This window comes from Rhincodon typus, chromosome 26 (assembly GCF_021869965.1).
Source record: "Rhincodon typus isolate 14 chromosome 26, sRhiTyp1.1, whole genome shotgun sequence".
In the NCBI taxonomy this organism is placed as follows: Eukaryota; Metazoa; Chordata; class Chondrichthyes; order Orectolobiformes; family Rhincodontidae; genus Rhincodon; species Rhincodon typus.
The window spans coordinates 6,325,145-6,338,963 of NC_063357.1; the positions used below are offsets into that span (position 1 = coordinate 6,325,145).

At 44.7% G+C, this 13,819-nt stretch overlaps 1 protein-coding gene across 1 annotated transcript in view; it reads left to right on the forward strand.

The window, feature by feature from the left end:
- ppm1e (protein phosphatase, Mg2+/Mn2+ dependent, 1E) overlaps positions 1–13,819 on the forward strand; it is a 323,526-nt gene that overhangs the window by 290,385 nt on the left and 19,322 nt on the right. Inside the window, exon 2 of the mRNA XM_048612433.1 lies at positions 1,969–2,090. Coding sequence (XP_048468390.1) covers positions 1,969–2,090 — 122 coding nt within the window. The remainder of the gene's footprint in view (positions 1–1,968; positions 2,091–13,819) is intronic.

Sequence of the window (13,819 nt, forward strand, 5' to 3'; positions counted from 1 at the left end):
TGGTTAGGGGATGGGGGTGAGAATTGGAGTGTTATCGCTGGAATGATGGATGGTCCATTGTGGAATGTGCCAGTGGGACATTAATCTGCTATTTGGGATGTTGCTGTTTATAATGTTGATTAAAAATAGTACAAAGCCCCAGGAGCAGATAAAAGGACAAGTTCATCTGTTGAACTGTTTGTCCTAGATTAACTTGTTATTCCTATTCCTATCCCTGAATTACCCTGTGCCCTTGCAGACTGCGGCAAGTTAAGAACGTATTGCTGTTACTGATGTTCAGACAATTACTTGTTCTCTGTAAAGCAAAACCAGTCAGTTACAACTCCCCAGCTCCGCTGTTATACAGAGGAGGCCAGTTTAAGGTGATGATACAGGGATGTCCCACTCTGCCTGCTATTACATTGGCTCAGTTAGACTAGTACGATGCCAGTCATTGTACTGTGCCAGGAGCTCCATTGTCTCATTGCATCTGGGAATCTTTGGAACAAAAACAAAGTTTTTGGAAAAGCTCAGCAGGTCTGGCAGCATCTGTGAAGGAGAAAACAGAGTTAACGTTTCGGGTCTGGTGACCCTTCCTCCGAACACCCAAAACAGGAACACCTTGTTCCTGATTTACAGCATCCGCGGTTCTTTTGGGAATCTTTGGGAAGGTGTTGGACGCCAGATGGGAAGAAAATAAAATGTTTATTCATTTAAACATCAGTAAATCCCAGTATAAAACCTTCACAGAATCAAAGTACTGAGGGAGTGCAGCCCTGTTAGGCTGTGTTAAACTGAGACATCAATCATCCTCTCAGCTGAAAAGCTGGTTTGAAGATGCTTAGGCAGGTTGTCCCTGGAGTCCTGGGTAATATCCATCCCTTGGGCAACAATGCCAAAAGCAGGCAGCCTGGCCTTTTAATAGCTTGCTGTGTGCAAATTGGCTGCTACTTACAGAAGTCAGCACACTCTAGAAAGTATTTCATTGGCTGCAAAAAGACTTTGTAGTTTCCTGAGTCAAAGGTCCTAAGACCATGCAAGTTTAAAGGATCAGAAGTCCCAACTGAGAGGAAATATTAGGGAACAGGATCATAAATTGCTGCAGAAACGCAGCATCTATGGAGAGAAACAGTTAACGTTTCAGGTCCAGTGACCCTTCTTCAGAACCCTACTGGATTCTGGTTGGTGTGTCAAGGGAGAGGGATGATATGAAAACATAGCCAAATAATGAAAAGTCTCAAACAAAATCCTCCTTAGTGTGGTGAGCCTGAAGATTATCTTGGTATCTAATCCACTTTACTCAGTTACATAAGCTAATGAAAGACAGGAAAAGACGGGTTGTTCCATCAAACCTGCCTGACATTGTCTGGAGCAACATGATTAGGCACTTATGACTCTCTCCAAAGACTGTGTAATCTCCTAGAGCAGGACAAAAAAACCCAGGGACCAAAAACGAGGGAGTAAGATCTGGGTGAATTCTCTTCGATCCCCTTCAATACTCAAAACCAAGCCTGCGAGATCACATTCCCTTTGATGTGTGTTCACTGCAAAATTGAATATATTCATTTGGCCTTCAAAGGTTTCTTCCGTAAGATTAGAGCAAACTACTGCTGATGCTGGAAATCTGAAATAAAAACAGAAAGTGCTGGAGAAACTCAGCAGGTCTGGCAGCATCCATGCAGGGTTGGGGAGAGAGAGAGAGAAGGGGAGAGTCTTGAATTCCAAAGACGAGTCATATTGGTAGCGAAACACTAACTTTGTATCTCTGTTTCCATAGATGCTGCCAGACCTGCTGAGTTCCTCCAGAACTTGCTGCTTTTTTAAAACTTCCGTTAAGTAGTGTTTGTGTTTGTTCACCAAATCAATGCACCAGCTCATCCCATCAGATCAATCTTGGCTCCAGGACTATTATGGAACAGGCAAGAGATCCCCCATCGAGGAAAGTGACATTTTTTCATCCAATCATCATCTGTGTCTTTTCCTTTTCAGTAATGCCCCTTTCTCATTGGCTGCGGCATTGGCAAGGGCAACAACAAATGAAATTCTTCAGAGTGACCTTTCTGCTCTCCATTATGTGCCGAAACTTCTGGATGGGACTGATGGGGTCACACGTGAGTATTTCTTAATTCACCACTGGCACATGGGTGTCATTGTCTGAGCCAGCATTTATTGCCCGCCCCTAGTTGCCCCTTGAGAAGGTGGTGGTGAGCTGCCTTCTTGAACCGCTACAGTCCACCTGCTGTGGGACACCCAGCATGCTGTTGGGGAGGGAGTTCCACGATTCTGAGCCAGTGACAATGAAGGAAGTGATAAATTTCCAAGAGGGTGGGCGGCTGGAGGGAACTTGTAGGTGATGGTGTTCCCATGTGTTTACTGCCCTTGTGTTTCTAGATGGTAGTCATGTTTGAAAGGAGCTGTTTGAGGAACCTTGGTGAACTTCTGCAGTGCATGTTGTAGATGGTACATACTGCTGCTACTGAGTTTTGTTGGTGGAGGAAGTCAATTTTGAAGGTGCTTGAAGGGGAGCCAATTATCCAGAAATGGAAACTAAAATTCATGCAAAATCTCAGCAGGTCCGGCAGCATCCGTGGAGAGAAAGTAGAGTTAACTTTTCGCGTCCAGTGACCCTTCTTCAGTTCCTTTCATTCTGAAGTCCTTTCATCCTTTTGTCCAATGGTTGGTAAGACTGGGTATTGGAGTTTAGAAGAATGAGAGGTGATCTCATTGAAACAGATACGATCCTGAAGTAGCCTGATAGAGCAGATTCTCTCCCTGTGAGAGAGACTGGAACCAGGAGGCACAATTTATATAAATAAAGGGTTTCCTGTTTAAGGTGGAGATAAAGAGAAATAGTTTCCTTTTCAGGCTTCATCAGATTCTGGAAATCTCCTAGAGGGTGATGGAGGCTGGGTCATGAATTTTCTTCAGGCAGAGCTTAAAGATTCTTCACTGACAGGGGAATTATGGGTAGCTGGGCAGTGGAGTTGAATTCATGGTTGGGCCAGCCATGATCTTATCAAAAAGCAGAGCAGGCTCAAGGGGCCGAATGGCTTACTCCTGCTCCTAATCTTTACGTATGTCTCGACACGGACCTTTTAGGATCTGCGCGTGGAATACAGCCCGGTGTTGGGATCAGGGCCTTGAAGCTAAAATTCAGCCCATGGTTTCCAATCACCATCAAGTATAGCAGCGACCCAGTATCACTCTGCTCACTCTCTGTCTCTCTCTCTCTGTCCCTGAGACTGAGTGAGCTGTGATTCACTGTACAATTGCTGTTGACTTAGTGCCAGATCCACAGCTGGGGTTTTTTGCAATGAATTCACCCCCATGTCCTTCGCAGTTTGGGATTCTTCTGGGATGGCTGTCAATCACGGTTTGTGAAAAAAATCAGCAACTGAGACAAGCGAACTCCCTGGACTGTTTTGGGAGTGATTCATTGATCATCATCAAACCTGAAGGTCCTAGGTTAAAACTTGATGGGGGGTAATATGGTATTTTCAACATTTCAGAAAGTTGATGCTTTGTACATAGCAAGATCCTGGAACCAGCCATGAGAAATAAAATATTCTTCTCTAATGGCATCGGTTGAGTATTAAGTGTTGGCCAGGCCACTAGAAGGGGAGGGCGAGAGGGATGGGGGAATCTCCCCTGTGTTTCTTCCAAGTAGTGGCCAAGGGAACTCTTTCACTCAACTGAGAGGACAGTGTAACATCTCACCTGGTCTGAGAGACGGCACCGCTGACAATGCAGTACTCCCTCAGATCTGCACTGGGAGGGCCCAGCAGCATTTTGTGCAACCAGAAACGACTCTGACAGTCCCCCTCCATCAGCCCCCACTGCTATGGAAGAGGCTGCACACTTACAGCAGGAATGAGTCACCAGGAGCTACAATACCAGGTTCTGAGAGTCTCTTTCAGCTTGGAGTGGAGGTATTTATTAACCTCATGTGTACGTGGAGTTATCTATCAATTTGTCATTTATCTAAATAGAGAGTGAATCGGAAACACAAACCCACTCATTTATCACTGGCCCTGTGTATCACTGCTGAATGATGAGAAAGGCTAAAACTGGCCAGATTGCCTGTGGTGAAATGGGGGCCATATCCGTCCCTGATGGATTTTTACTGTTGGATTAGCAGCATGCCTAATCCCCTCAATATTCCCCCACTCCAGCCCACTGCTCCGGTTCTCCCAGCCAGCCCACAGCTCCCACAGTAATGCTGTATCGAATGGACATCCCACTCCCACTGATCCTTTATCAATCTGCCCACTCAATTTATTTAATTAAACATTGATCACCTCCAACAACAAGCAGTAAACTGTCCATCAGTGATACATGCCCTTTACATGACCCCTGCAAATTGTCGCAATGGTAAGTGGCAGAGATGGATCGTGTTCTTTGGCTTCCCTCCCCTTTACTGGGGGAATGGGGTTAGGGGTGTGGGTGTGGAGCGCGAAGTGGGGGGAGATTGACTTTGGGTGAAGGTGTGAGATGGTGAGGGGAACATGGAGTCACCACTCGTGTTACGTTAAACAATTCTTTACATGGAATGTGGGTGACACTGGTAGCTCAAAGAATTTTGCCCATTTCTTAATTGCCCTTGAACCAAGCAGTTCAGAGCCAACACCCATTGCTGGGGTCAGACATAGGCCTCACCAGGTGATGATGGCAGATTTCCTTCCTTAAAACACATTAGCAAACCAGATGGAACAACTGAGTGACAGTTGTCATGGTCACCATTGCAGCGTAGCTTCATATTCCACATTTAATTAAGCTGAATTCAGATCCCACTGTGTGCTGCTAAAGTGGGATTTGAACCCATCTCTGCAGAGCATTAGCCTGGACTTGCAGGAATTCCTAGTTCAGTGACATTACCACCGTTCCACTATCTGTTTCCAAGAAACTGTGGAAAGCGCGTGACTGATTCTCTGATCTGCCGTTTCCTGTTGCACTTTGTTAAAACAATGTCCCCTTCTTCCTTCCCCAGTAACTCTTCCTGTGCCATATCCATCCAGGATTCTGCATGTATGTAAAAGGCATGAGTGTGGCACTCGATAACAGGGCTGGTGCAGGCACGAGGGGCTGAATGGCCTCCTTCAGCTCCGTGATACTTCTGTGATTCTGTAAACTAGGGATTTGTGTGATTGTAGACTGCAATTTTGTCTTAACCATCCCTAAACAAGACAAGAGGAGATGCGTTGCTGTGGAAGTGTGTACCTGTATTTACTGCTAGTCAGACCCATATTTTCTCAGTGTTATGAGATGCAGTGCTTGCTGTCCCCTGTACTGGACAGTACACACTGGGCTCTCCCAGCCCAAGGGCAAGGTGTGAATGAACCCAAAGCTGAGGGGTGGGGGTCACAGAGCACTGAGAACAATCTCAAGGACAGGTCAAACATTCTGAAGCTGCGTTGCCTGGCAACTGTTCATCAGTTGGCTTTTGCTGATTGTGTGGGATGAGATGAGAAATGCTCCTTGTGATGTTAATGCCAATTGTGTGAGCTTCTCAAGGGCAAAGCCGTGCTTTGAGAATTGCACGAACACAGTGAATTCCTCAGTGCTTGCTGTAAATGAGGTTAAAATGGAGTGAGAGAGAGATTTGAAAAGAGGCAAGATGGAAATGAAATGCCGCAGTACACAGGATGTCCTTTATCACAGACAGTTTGAGTCTGGGGGCGACTGGAGAGCAAGACAGTGACAGATGACTGTATTTCTACTGAGGTCAGTCTCTGTGACTGCAAATCTAATGCAGTACTGGTGTGTCCTCATTTCAGGGTAGAGATGCTCTAACAACTTCTTTCTGTGCAGTTCCATTTATTGTTTAGGGTGCATTATTTAAATGCAGAAGAACTACAGAAAGCTGCAACACAAAGGGACTTGAGAGGTACTTAATGCAGAAAGTACAGAAAGCTAGCACACAGGTACAGCAAGTAATCAGGAAGGTTAATGGAATTTTGGCTCTGATTTGAAGGGGGTTGGAGTATAAGAGTAGGGAAATCTTAATTGCAACTGCACAAGGTGCTGGGGAGACCACATCTGGAGTACTGACACTGTTTTGAACCTCTTGTTTAAGGAAAGATATCACTTCATTGGAGGCAGTTCAGAAAATTTCACGAGGATGACATCTGGTATGGAGGGCTTGTCTTATGAACAAGGGTTAAACTGGTTGAGACTCTACTCACTAGAGCTTAGAAGAATGTGAGTTGGTCTCATTGAAACATATAGGATTCTTTCGGGGCTTGACAGGGTAAATGCTGAGAGGATGTTTCCCTTCACGGGAGAGTCTAGGACCACAGGGTATAGTTTCAAATAAAAGGGACCAATTTAAGACTGAGATGAATAGGAATTTCCTCTCTCAGAGGGTTGAGTGTCTTTGGAACTCCTTGCCATGGAGAGTTGTGGGGGCACAGTCCTTGTGCATATTTAAGACTGAGATAAATAGATTAAATGAATGAATAAATAAATAAATCAGTTGGGGATCAAGGGTTACGAGGAAAATACAGGAAAGTGAACGTGAGGATTGTCGGATCAACCGTGATCCTACTGAATGGTAGAGCAGGCTCGAAGGGCTGAATGGCTTCCTCCTGTTCCTATTTCTCATGGTCTTAGATATCCACTGTTAGCTGGTTGGATACTGAAGGAACCTGGGGTGACTGCTCTGAAGTGATGGGGTTAGCCAAGGAGCCCCCATCTGGTGGGTAGAGCCCCTCACTCAGCACCAACACTGTACAGCAGGAAAATCTTCCTCAGGTCAACTTAACAAATAGGAGCTGGAGTAGGCCATTCAGCCCCTTGCACCTGCTACCATTCAACAAGATCATGGCTGATTTTCGATTTCAACACCACTTCCGTCACAAGTGTCATATTATTTCACTCCCTTATTCCCAAAAAAACTTATCCATCTCTGTGCACTGAATACCCTAGAGAATTCCAAAGATGAATAACCCGTTGAGTGAAGAAATTTCTCCTCTCAATGGCTGACCCTGCTATTCTGAACCTGTGATCCCATTTTCCAGATGTCCCAGCCATTGAGGCTATCCGTCCTGTGAAGAACTTTGATGAGATCTTGTCTCATTACTGGAGACTCCAGAGAGCGCTGATCCAAACCTCTCCCCATTGGGCAATCCTTTCTGCCCAGGACCAGCTGAGTGAGCCTTCATTGCACTCCTTCAAGGGCAACAGTGTCTCTCACAGAGGGAGGTGTACAGATCCCTTCTCAAACCCTGCAGTATAACGACCCCTTCTTTCCAGAGACCCCTTTTTGTTAAGTCAAAAGCTCAAACATTGCAACACAGTGTATCCATTTTGTGGAGTCACAGCTCAAACCGTGTTACAGAGGCCATGTTATTCACATGTACTGACCATGTTATACACCTGTACAGACCATGTTACTCACATGAACAGGTCGTGTTACACACCTGTACAGGTTATGTTATACACCTGTACAGACCATGTTACTCAATTGTACTGACCATGTTATACACTGTACACGTCGTGTTATACACCTGTACAGACTGTGTTACAGACATGAACAAGTCATGTTACACACCTGTACAGATCATGTTATACATATGTTCAGACCATGTTACATGCCTGTACACACCATGTTATACACATGTACAGATCATGTTACACACCTGTATGAGCCTTGCTGCACTCTCTGAACATTTTATAATACATCTGTGCATGTGCTGCTGGCTTCATCATGAGGAGACATGAAATGGCAATCAGTTTCATTTACAGCCTTTTGACAAATCTGAAGCCAGAGCTTTCTTAACCTTTGCAATAGAACATAAGAAATGAAGGGACAGATTGAAATAATGAGCTCAGAGTTGACTTCCTGGTCCAAACAATTTAAAGGGAAGGATAAAATATCCAGAGGAAGTTTTGTGGTGCTGTCTGTAGCCTGCCTCAATGCCTAAGGAAAGTGTATTAGTAACATGGCCAACCTGGCTGTCTGTAAACTCTTCAAAGACATGCCAACGGCAGATGGTGAGAGTGGGAGAAATTCCAGGTCAACTGTCTGACGGAAAAACAATTTGAGCTGCAACCATCACTATCCACAACTCAGGAAAACAGCAGGTTTCCAGACAAAGTGGAACTTCCTGAGTAATGTTGGTATTTTCTGATCTACCTATTATTGACACACCACTACAGCAGGCGGGACTTGAACCTGGGCCTCCTGGATCAGAGGTAGGGACACTATCAATGTCCTCCCTCTTAGTGATGTATAACACGCCAACAGCAAGATGCCAATGTCTAGTTAGTCACATTGTTAATATTGTTAATGTCTTTATTTAAGGTTAAGATGAAAAGAGTGGTGCCAATATATTGTATAGGAGCTGGGAAGGCTATTGTGGTGCAGTGTTAGTGTCCCTATCTCTGAACCAGGAGGCCTGAGTTCAAGTCCCACAAGCTCCTGAGGTGTGTAATAACATCTTCGAACAGATTGATTAGGTATTATCCGCAAGCTTACTCATGACTTAAAAAGTACCATATATAAGGAGCAGTTGTAGCACCGGTGTGGTGGCAAGACCTGTAAGACTGAGTAGTCAATAAACTCTATTCACGAATTAAGGTGTCTTGACTTCTGTCTCAATGACTGGCTTGGATCCAGACTGCTGTAAAATGCTCAAAACTCAAAAATGCTCACAGATTGATAGGTGTCTCACCTGCTGAGAACATTTCAGTTGGAAATACTGGGTAATGTGAGCAGAATAAAAGAAAGGTCAGTTTATGATCAAGAATACTCAGAATTTGCTTTCACAGAGTCAGAACAGAGCGAGAGAGAATTCAGAAAGAGCTGTCCATTCAGCACCACTGGACTCAGTCTCTTATATCAGAGGTTTTCTTCTCACCATAGAATCCCTACAGTGTGGAAACAGGCCATTTGGCCCAACACGTCCACACTGACCCTCCGAAGAGCATCTTACCCAGGCCCAACCCCTTACCCTATTCCTATAACCCTGCATTTCCCATGCCTAATGCACCTAACCTTACACATCCCTGAACATTAGGGGCAATTTAGCATGGCCTATCCACCTAACTTGCACAACTTTGGCATGTGGGAGGAAGCTGGAGCACCTGGCAGAAACCCATACAGACATGGGGAGAACATGCATACTCCACACAAACAGTCGCCCCAGGGTGGAACTGAACCCGAGCCCCTGGCGCTATAAGGCAACAGAACTAACCACTGAGCCACCATGCCACCCAACCAGCAAAACTCTCTATCTTAAGGTTTGTTCAGCTCAGCCAGCTTGGAATTAAGTTTTAAATATTAGTTCGTGAGACATAGCCATTGTTGGCCAGATCAGCGTTTATTAGCCATCTCTAATTGCTCCTTGAGAAGTTGGTAGTGAACTGCCTTATTGAACTGCTGCTGTCCACATACAATAAGTGGACCCTCAATACTGTTAAGGAGGGAGTTCCAGGGTTTTGACCCAGTGACACTTACGGAACAATGATATATTTCCAAGTCAGGATGGTGAATGGCTTGGAGGGGGACTTGCAGGTGGTGGTGTTCCCATGTATCTGCTGGTCTTGTCCTTCTAGATGGAAGTAGTTGTGGGTTTGGAAGGTGCTGTCTAAGGATCTTTGATGAATTTCTGCAGTGCATCTTGCAGATAGTACCCACAGCTGCTACTGAGCATTGCTGATGAAGGGAGTGGATGCTTGTGGATGTGGTGCCAATCAAGCAGGCTGCTTTGTCCTGGATGATGTAAAGTTTCTTGAGTGTTTTCGGAGGTACACCCATCCAAGCAAGTGGGGAGTATTCCATCACACTCCTGACAATGTGCCTTGAGTTTGACAATGTGCTGGCAAAACAAGTTTAAAATGAAAAGTTGAACCGATACTTTTAAGGTATTGGCTTGAAAACCCCTTGCAAACAATAATATGTTCATGAGACAACAAGGTGCAGGGCTGGATGAACACAGCAGGCCAAGCAGCATCATAGGAGCAATGAGAATCAGCTGAGGAGAAGTGAAGTGTTTAACGTTGACTGCACAGAATAAGGGGACTTGGACTGAGTTTACTTGTCACTAGGAGAGATACATGATACATACTGTACTGAGTCACTGATATGTCACAGCCTGCTGCGGAGAGGGAGGGATAGGTTTCTGCATGATTGCTCCTTACTGCTTGCTGAGTCAGCTGTGTGTTCTCAGGCCCCCTACCCCACTGTGAATGATTGATGAGTAATACTGCGCACTGCAGCCTGGCTGAGACAGAGGGATGTTTTCCACATGGCCCTTGAATAATTATTTATGTTGTGTGGAAATTTTACTGAGCACCTGTTGGGGGAGGGTAGCAAATGCTCAGTACTCCAGTTTAAATTCCAGTCCAGTAACCCTTATTGTCACTCTCCGGTAAGCTAGTGTTAAACAAAAGAGATTGGCCTTTTATATAAAGCTTTTCACAAGCTCAGGATGGTCCAAACCAGTTAACAGCTAATGAAATGCCCTTCTGAAGTACAGCCATCGCTCTTATAATAGACATGTGGAAACCAGTTTGTGCACAGCAAAATCCCATAAGCAGTAAAGAGATTGTGACCAGATAATCTGCTGTTGATTGAGGGATTAGTATTGACCAGGGTGCTGAACACTGTCCTTCTTTAAAATCATGCTGTCTTTTCTTTTACCACCCCAAGGGGGTTCAACAGACAGGTCCTCAGCTTATTGTCTCCTTCGGTGTAGCACTCCTGCAGTAAAGCACTGAAGCTTCAGCCTGGATCTTGTGCTCTGGTCTGAGCATGGGGACTCAGTGTCTTACCCTCCTGAATCAGAGGTGACAGCACTACCCACTGAGCCATGACTGACACTTAGACTTTGAGCAGCACAATGGGAATTTCCAGCTCAGGATCTCTGTTCCTTTTTATTTGTCCCTAAAACTACAGGAGAGATAATTGATTACTCGATCCCCTTTTCGCTGCAATTTTACTGATTTTCTGTCCCCTGCCCTGTCTCTTCTCATCCTCTGAGCTGGTCTCAAGTAATGGACACCATTAGTCAGGCGTCTGTCTCACACAGGCACAGGCAGACACACATATTAACATACACAGATATACTGACACATACACACGTAAACATATACTTGCACAGATATACACACACATAAACATATACTCAAGACAGGTATACACATACTTGCACAGATACATACACATACAGACACACAGATAAGTCTTGTGTCCTGGTGACTCTCTGTTGATTGGTTTTGGAAAGTGAGCTATTCCTCAGTAAATACTAGGCTGTGTAAGAGAAACGGAACATGGAGAGGAGGTAATTATGGGAGAGTACGTGTTGATCTCCAGTCATAGAGACCATGGTAACAGACCCTCTAGTCCAACTTGTCCACACCAACAAGATATCTTAAATAAATCTACTCCCAGCATTTGGCCCATATCTCTCAAAACCCGTCTTATTCATATACCCATCCAAATGCCTTTTAAATGTTGTAAGTGTACCAGCCTCTACCACTTCCTCTGGCAGCTTCTTCCATACATATACCACCCTCTGCATGAAAATGTTGCCCCTTAGGTCCCGTTAAAATCTTTCCCCTCTCACCTTAAACCTATGCCCTCTAGATTTGGATTTCCCCACTTTGGGAAAAAGATCTTGTCTATTTACCCTATCCATGCCCCTCATGATTTTATAAACCAGTCCAGTAACGCTTATTGCCACTCTCCGGTAAGCTAGTGTTAAACAAAAGAGGTCAGTCAGCCTTCAATGCTCCAGGGAAAATAGCCCCAGCCTATTCCTTTAGCTCAAACCCTTCAACCCTGACAATATCCTTGTAAGCCCTTTCTGAACCCTTTCAAGTTTCACAACACCCTTCCTATAGCAGGGACACCAGAGTTGCATGCAGTATTCCAAAAGTGGCCTAACGAATGTCCTGAACAACCACAACATGACGTTCCAACTCCTATACTCAATGCACTGACCAATAAAGGCAAGCATACCAAACACCCTCTTCACTATCCTTTCTACCTGCGACTCCATTTTAAAGCAAGTATGAACCTGCACTCCAAGATTTCTTTGTTCAGCAACACTCCCCAGGACCTTACCATCAGGTGTTTATGTCCTGCCCTGATTTGCCTTTCCAAAATGCAGCACCTCACATTCATCTAAATTAAACTCCATCTGCCACTCCTCAGCCCATTGGCCCATCTGCTCAAGATCCTGTTGTACTCTGAGGTAACCTTCTTCACTGTCCACTACACCTCCAATTTTGGTGTCACCTGCCAATTTAGTAACCATACCTTCTATGTTCACATCCAAATCATTTATATAAATAACAAAAAGCAGTGAACCCAGCCTCCAGTCTGAAAAGCAACCATCACCCTTTCCCTTTCCTCATGCTGTGCCCAGTAACTGCAGTGATGGTGTGTAAGTATCTGTTTTTTGACTGTGTGTGGGGAAACCCTGCGAAGGGCAGCCTTTGATTATCATTGACAGCTGACTCAGAGAAGTGAACTCTGTAACGGTGCTTCGAGAAGTTTGACAGCTCTGTTTACAGACAAAGGGGTTTTAATGATCTCTTGTCAACAGTCCCAGCCATTTCCCTCCTTCACAGATTCACAGCCAATTCTAGTGTGCACTCTCCCATCTCTTTTTCTCACTCACTCACTATTCAATCACAACTCACTCACTCACCACTCACTTATTCACAATTACTCACTCACTCACGACTCACTCATTCACGTGACAAACATGCACCTAACCAAAGCGCTCACTCACAGCTGTTCAACTGTGACAGTCCTTACAGCTCAGCCTGACTCTGACTTCGCTCACAATTCTAAATCTGGTTACACAATTCCTGGAGGCCCAGTGTGAAAAAGCAGTAACACTTAGAGGTAGAATCGGTCCATTATGTCTATACTGGCTCCTGAAAGAGCTACTCAGCTAGTCCCATTTTTCAGTCCTATCGCCACTGAATGTAGGTGTCATACTGGAGCTCCATTTTGGAGATAATACATAACAAGGTGGTCCAGACCAGTTTGTGTCATTCACGTGATTTACTGTTTTTTTCCCTTCTCAGGAATATTGTCAGATGACCTCCTGTCTCAAACCCCTGCCCGCCTGCTATTGGCTGCCCACTGTTTACATTTGCATGACAACCAGTCAATGTGAAAGTAAAACAGACTCATCATCACCAGATTGGATGATCCTTGACCGTCACTCAAACCATCTTTACATCCACATGTCCGATGCTTTTATACATACAGTAATGAAGTGCTCAAAGAACGTGTTAAAACACAGTCTTTAATGACCTGGTGATTTTTCTCCTGGATAATGCATGTTTAGTTGCACAGTACTCTGTATGCAGTCTCATCGATGTCCTGTACAGTCATAGCAAGGCTTCTGCTTTTTCTCGCAATAAAGGCCAACATTGCATGCATCTTCCTCATTACTTGCTACATCTGCCGCAACCTTTCGTGATTGAGATGAGGTAGGATTTCTTCAGCCAGAGGATGGAGAATCTGTGGAAGTCATTGCTGCAGAAGGCTGTGGAGATCAAGTCATTCAGTGTCTTTAAGACAGAGATAAATAAGTTCTTGATTAGTCAGGAGATCAAGGGGAGAGAGCAGGAGAATGGGGTCAAGAGACATATCAGCCATGATCGAATGGCCTAATTCTGCTCCTATATCCTATGTTCTTCATGTACAAGAATACCCAAAGTCCTCTGTACCACAACAATCTGCCGTCTCTCTTCATGAAGGCTGAAAACCATTTAAAAATACAAATCAGCAAAATATGACATTACCAATTCAGAGTCAATAATGACCTTTGAAAAAGGAACTGGATAAATACTTGTTACAGAGATAGTAGGAACTGCT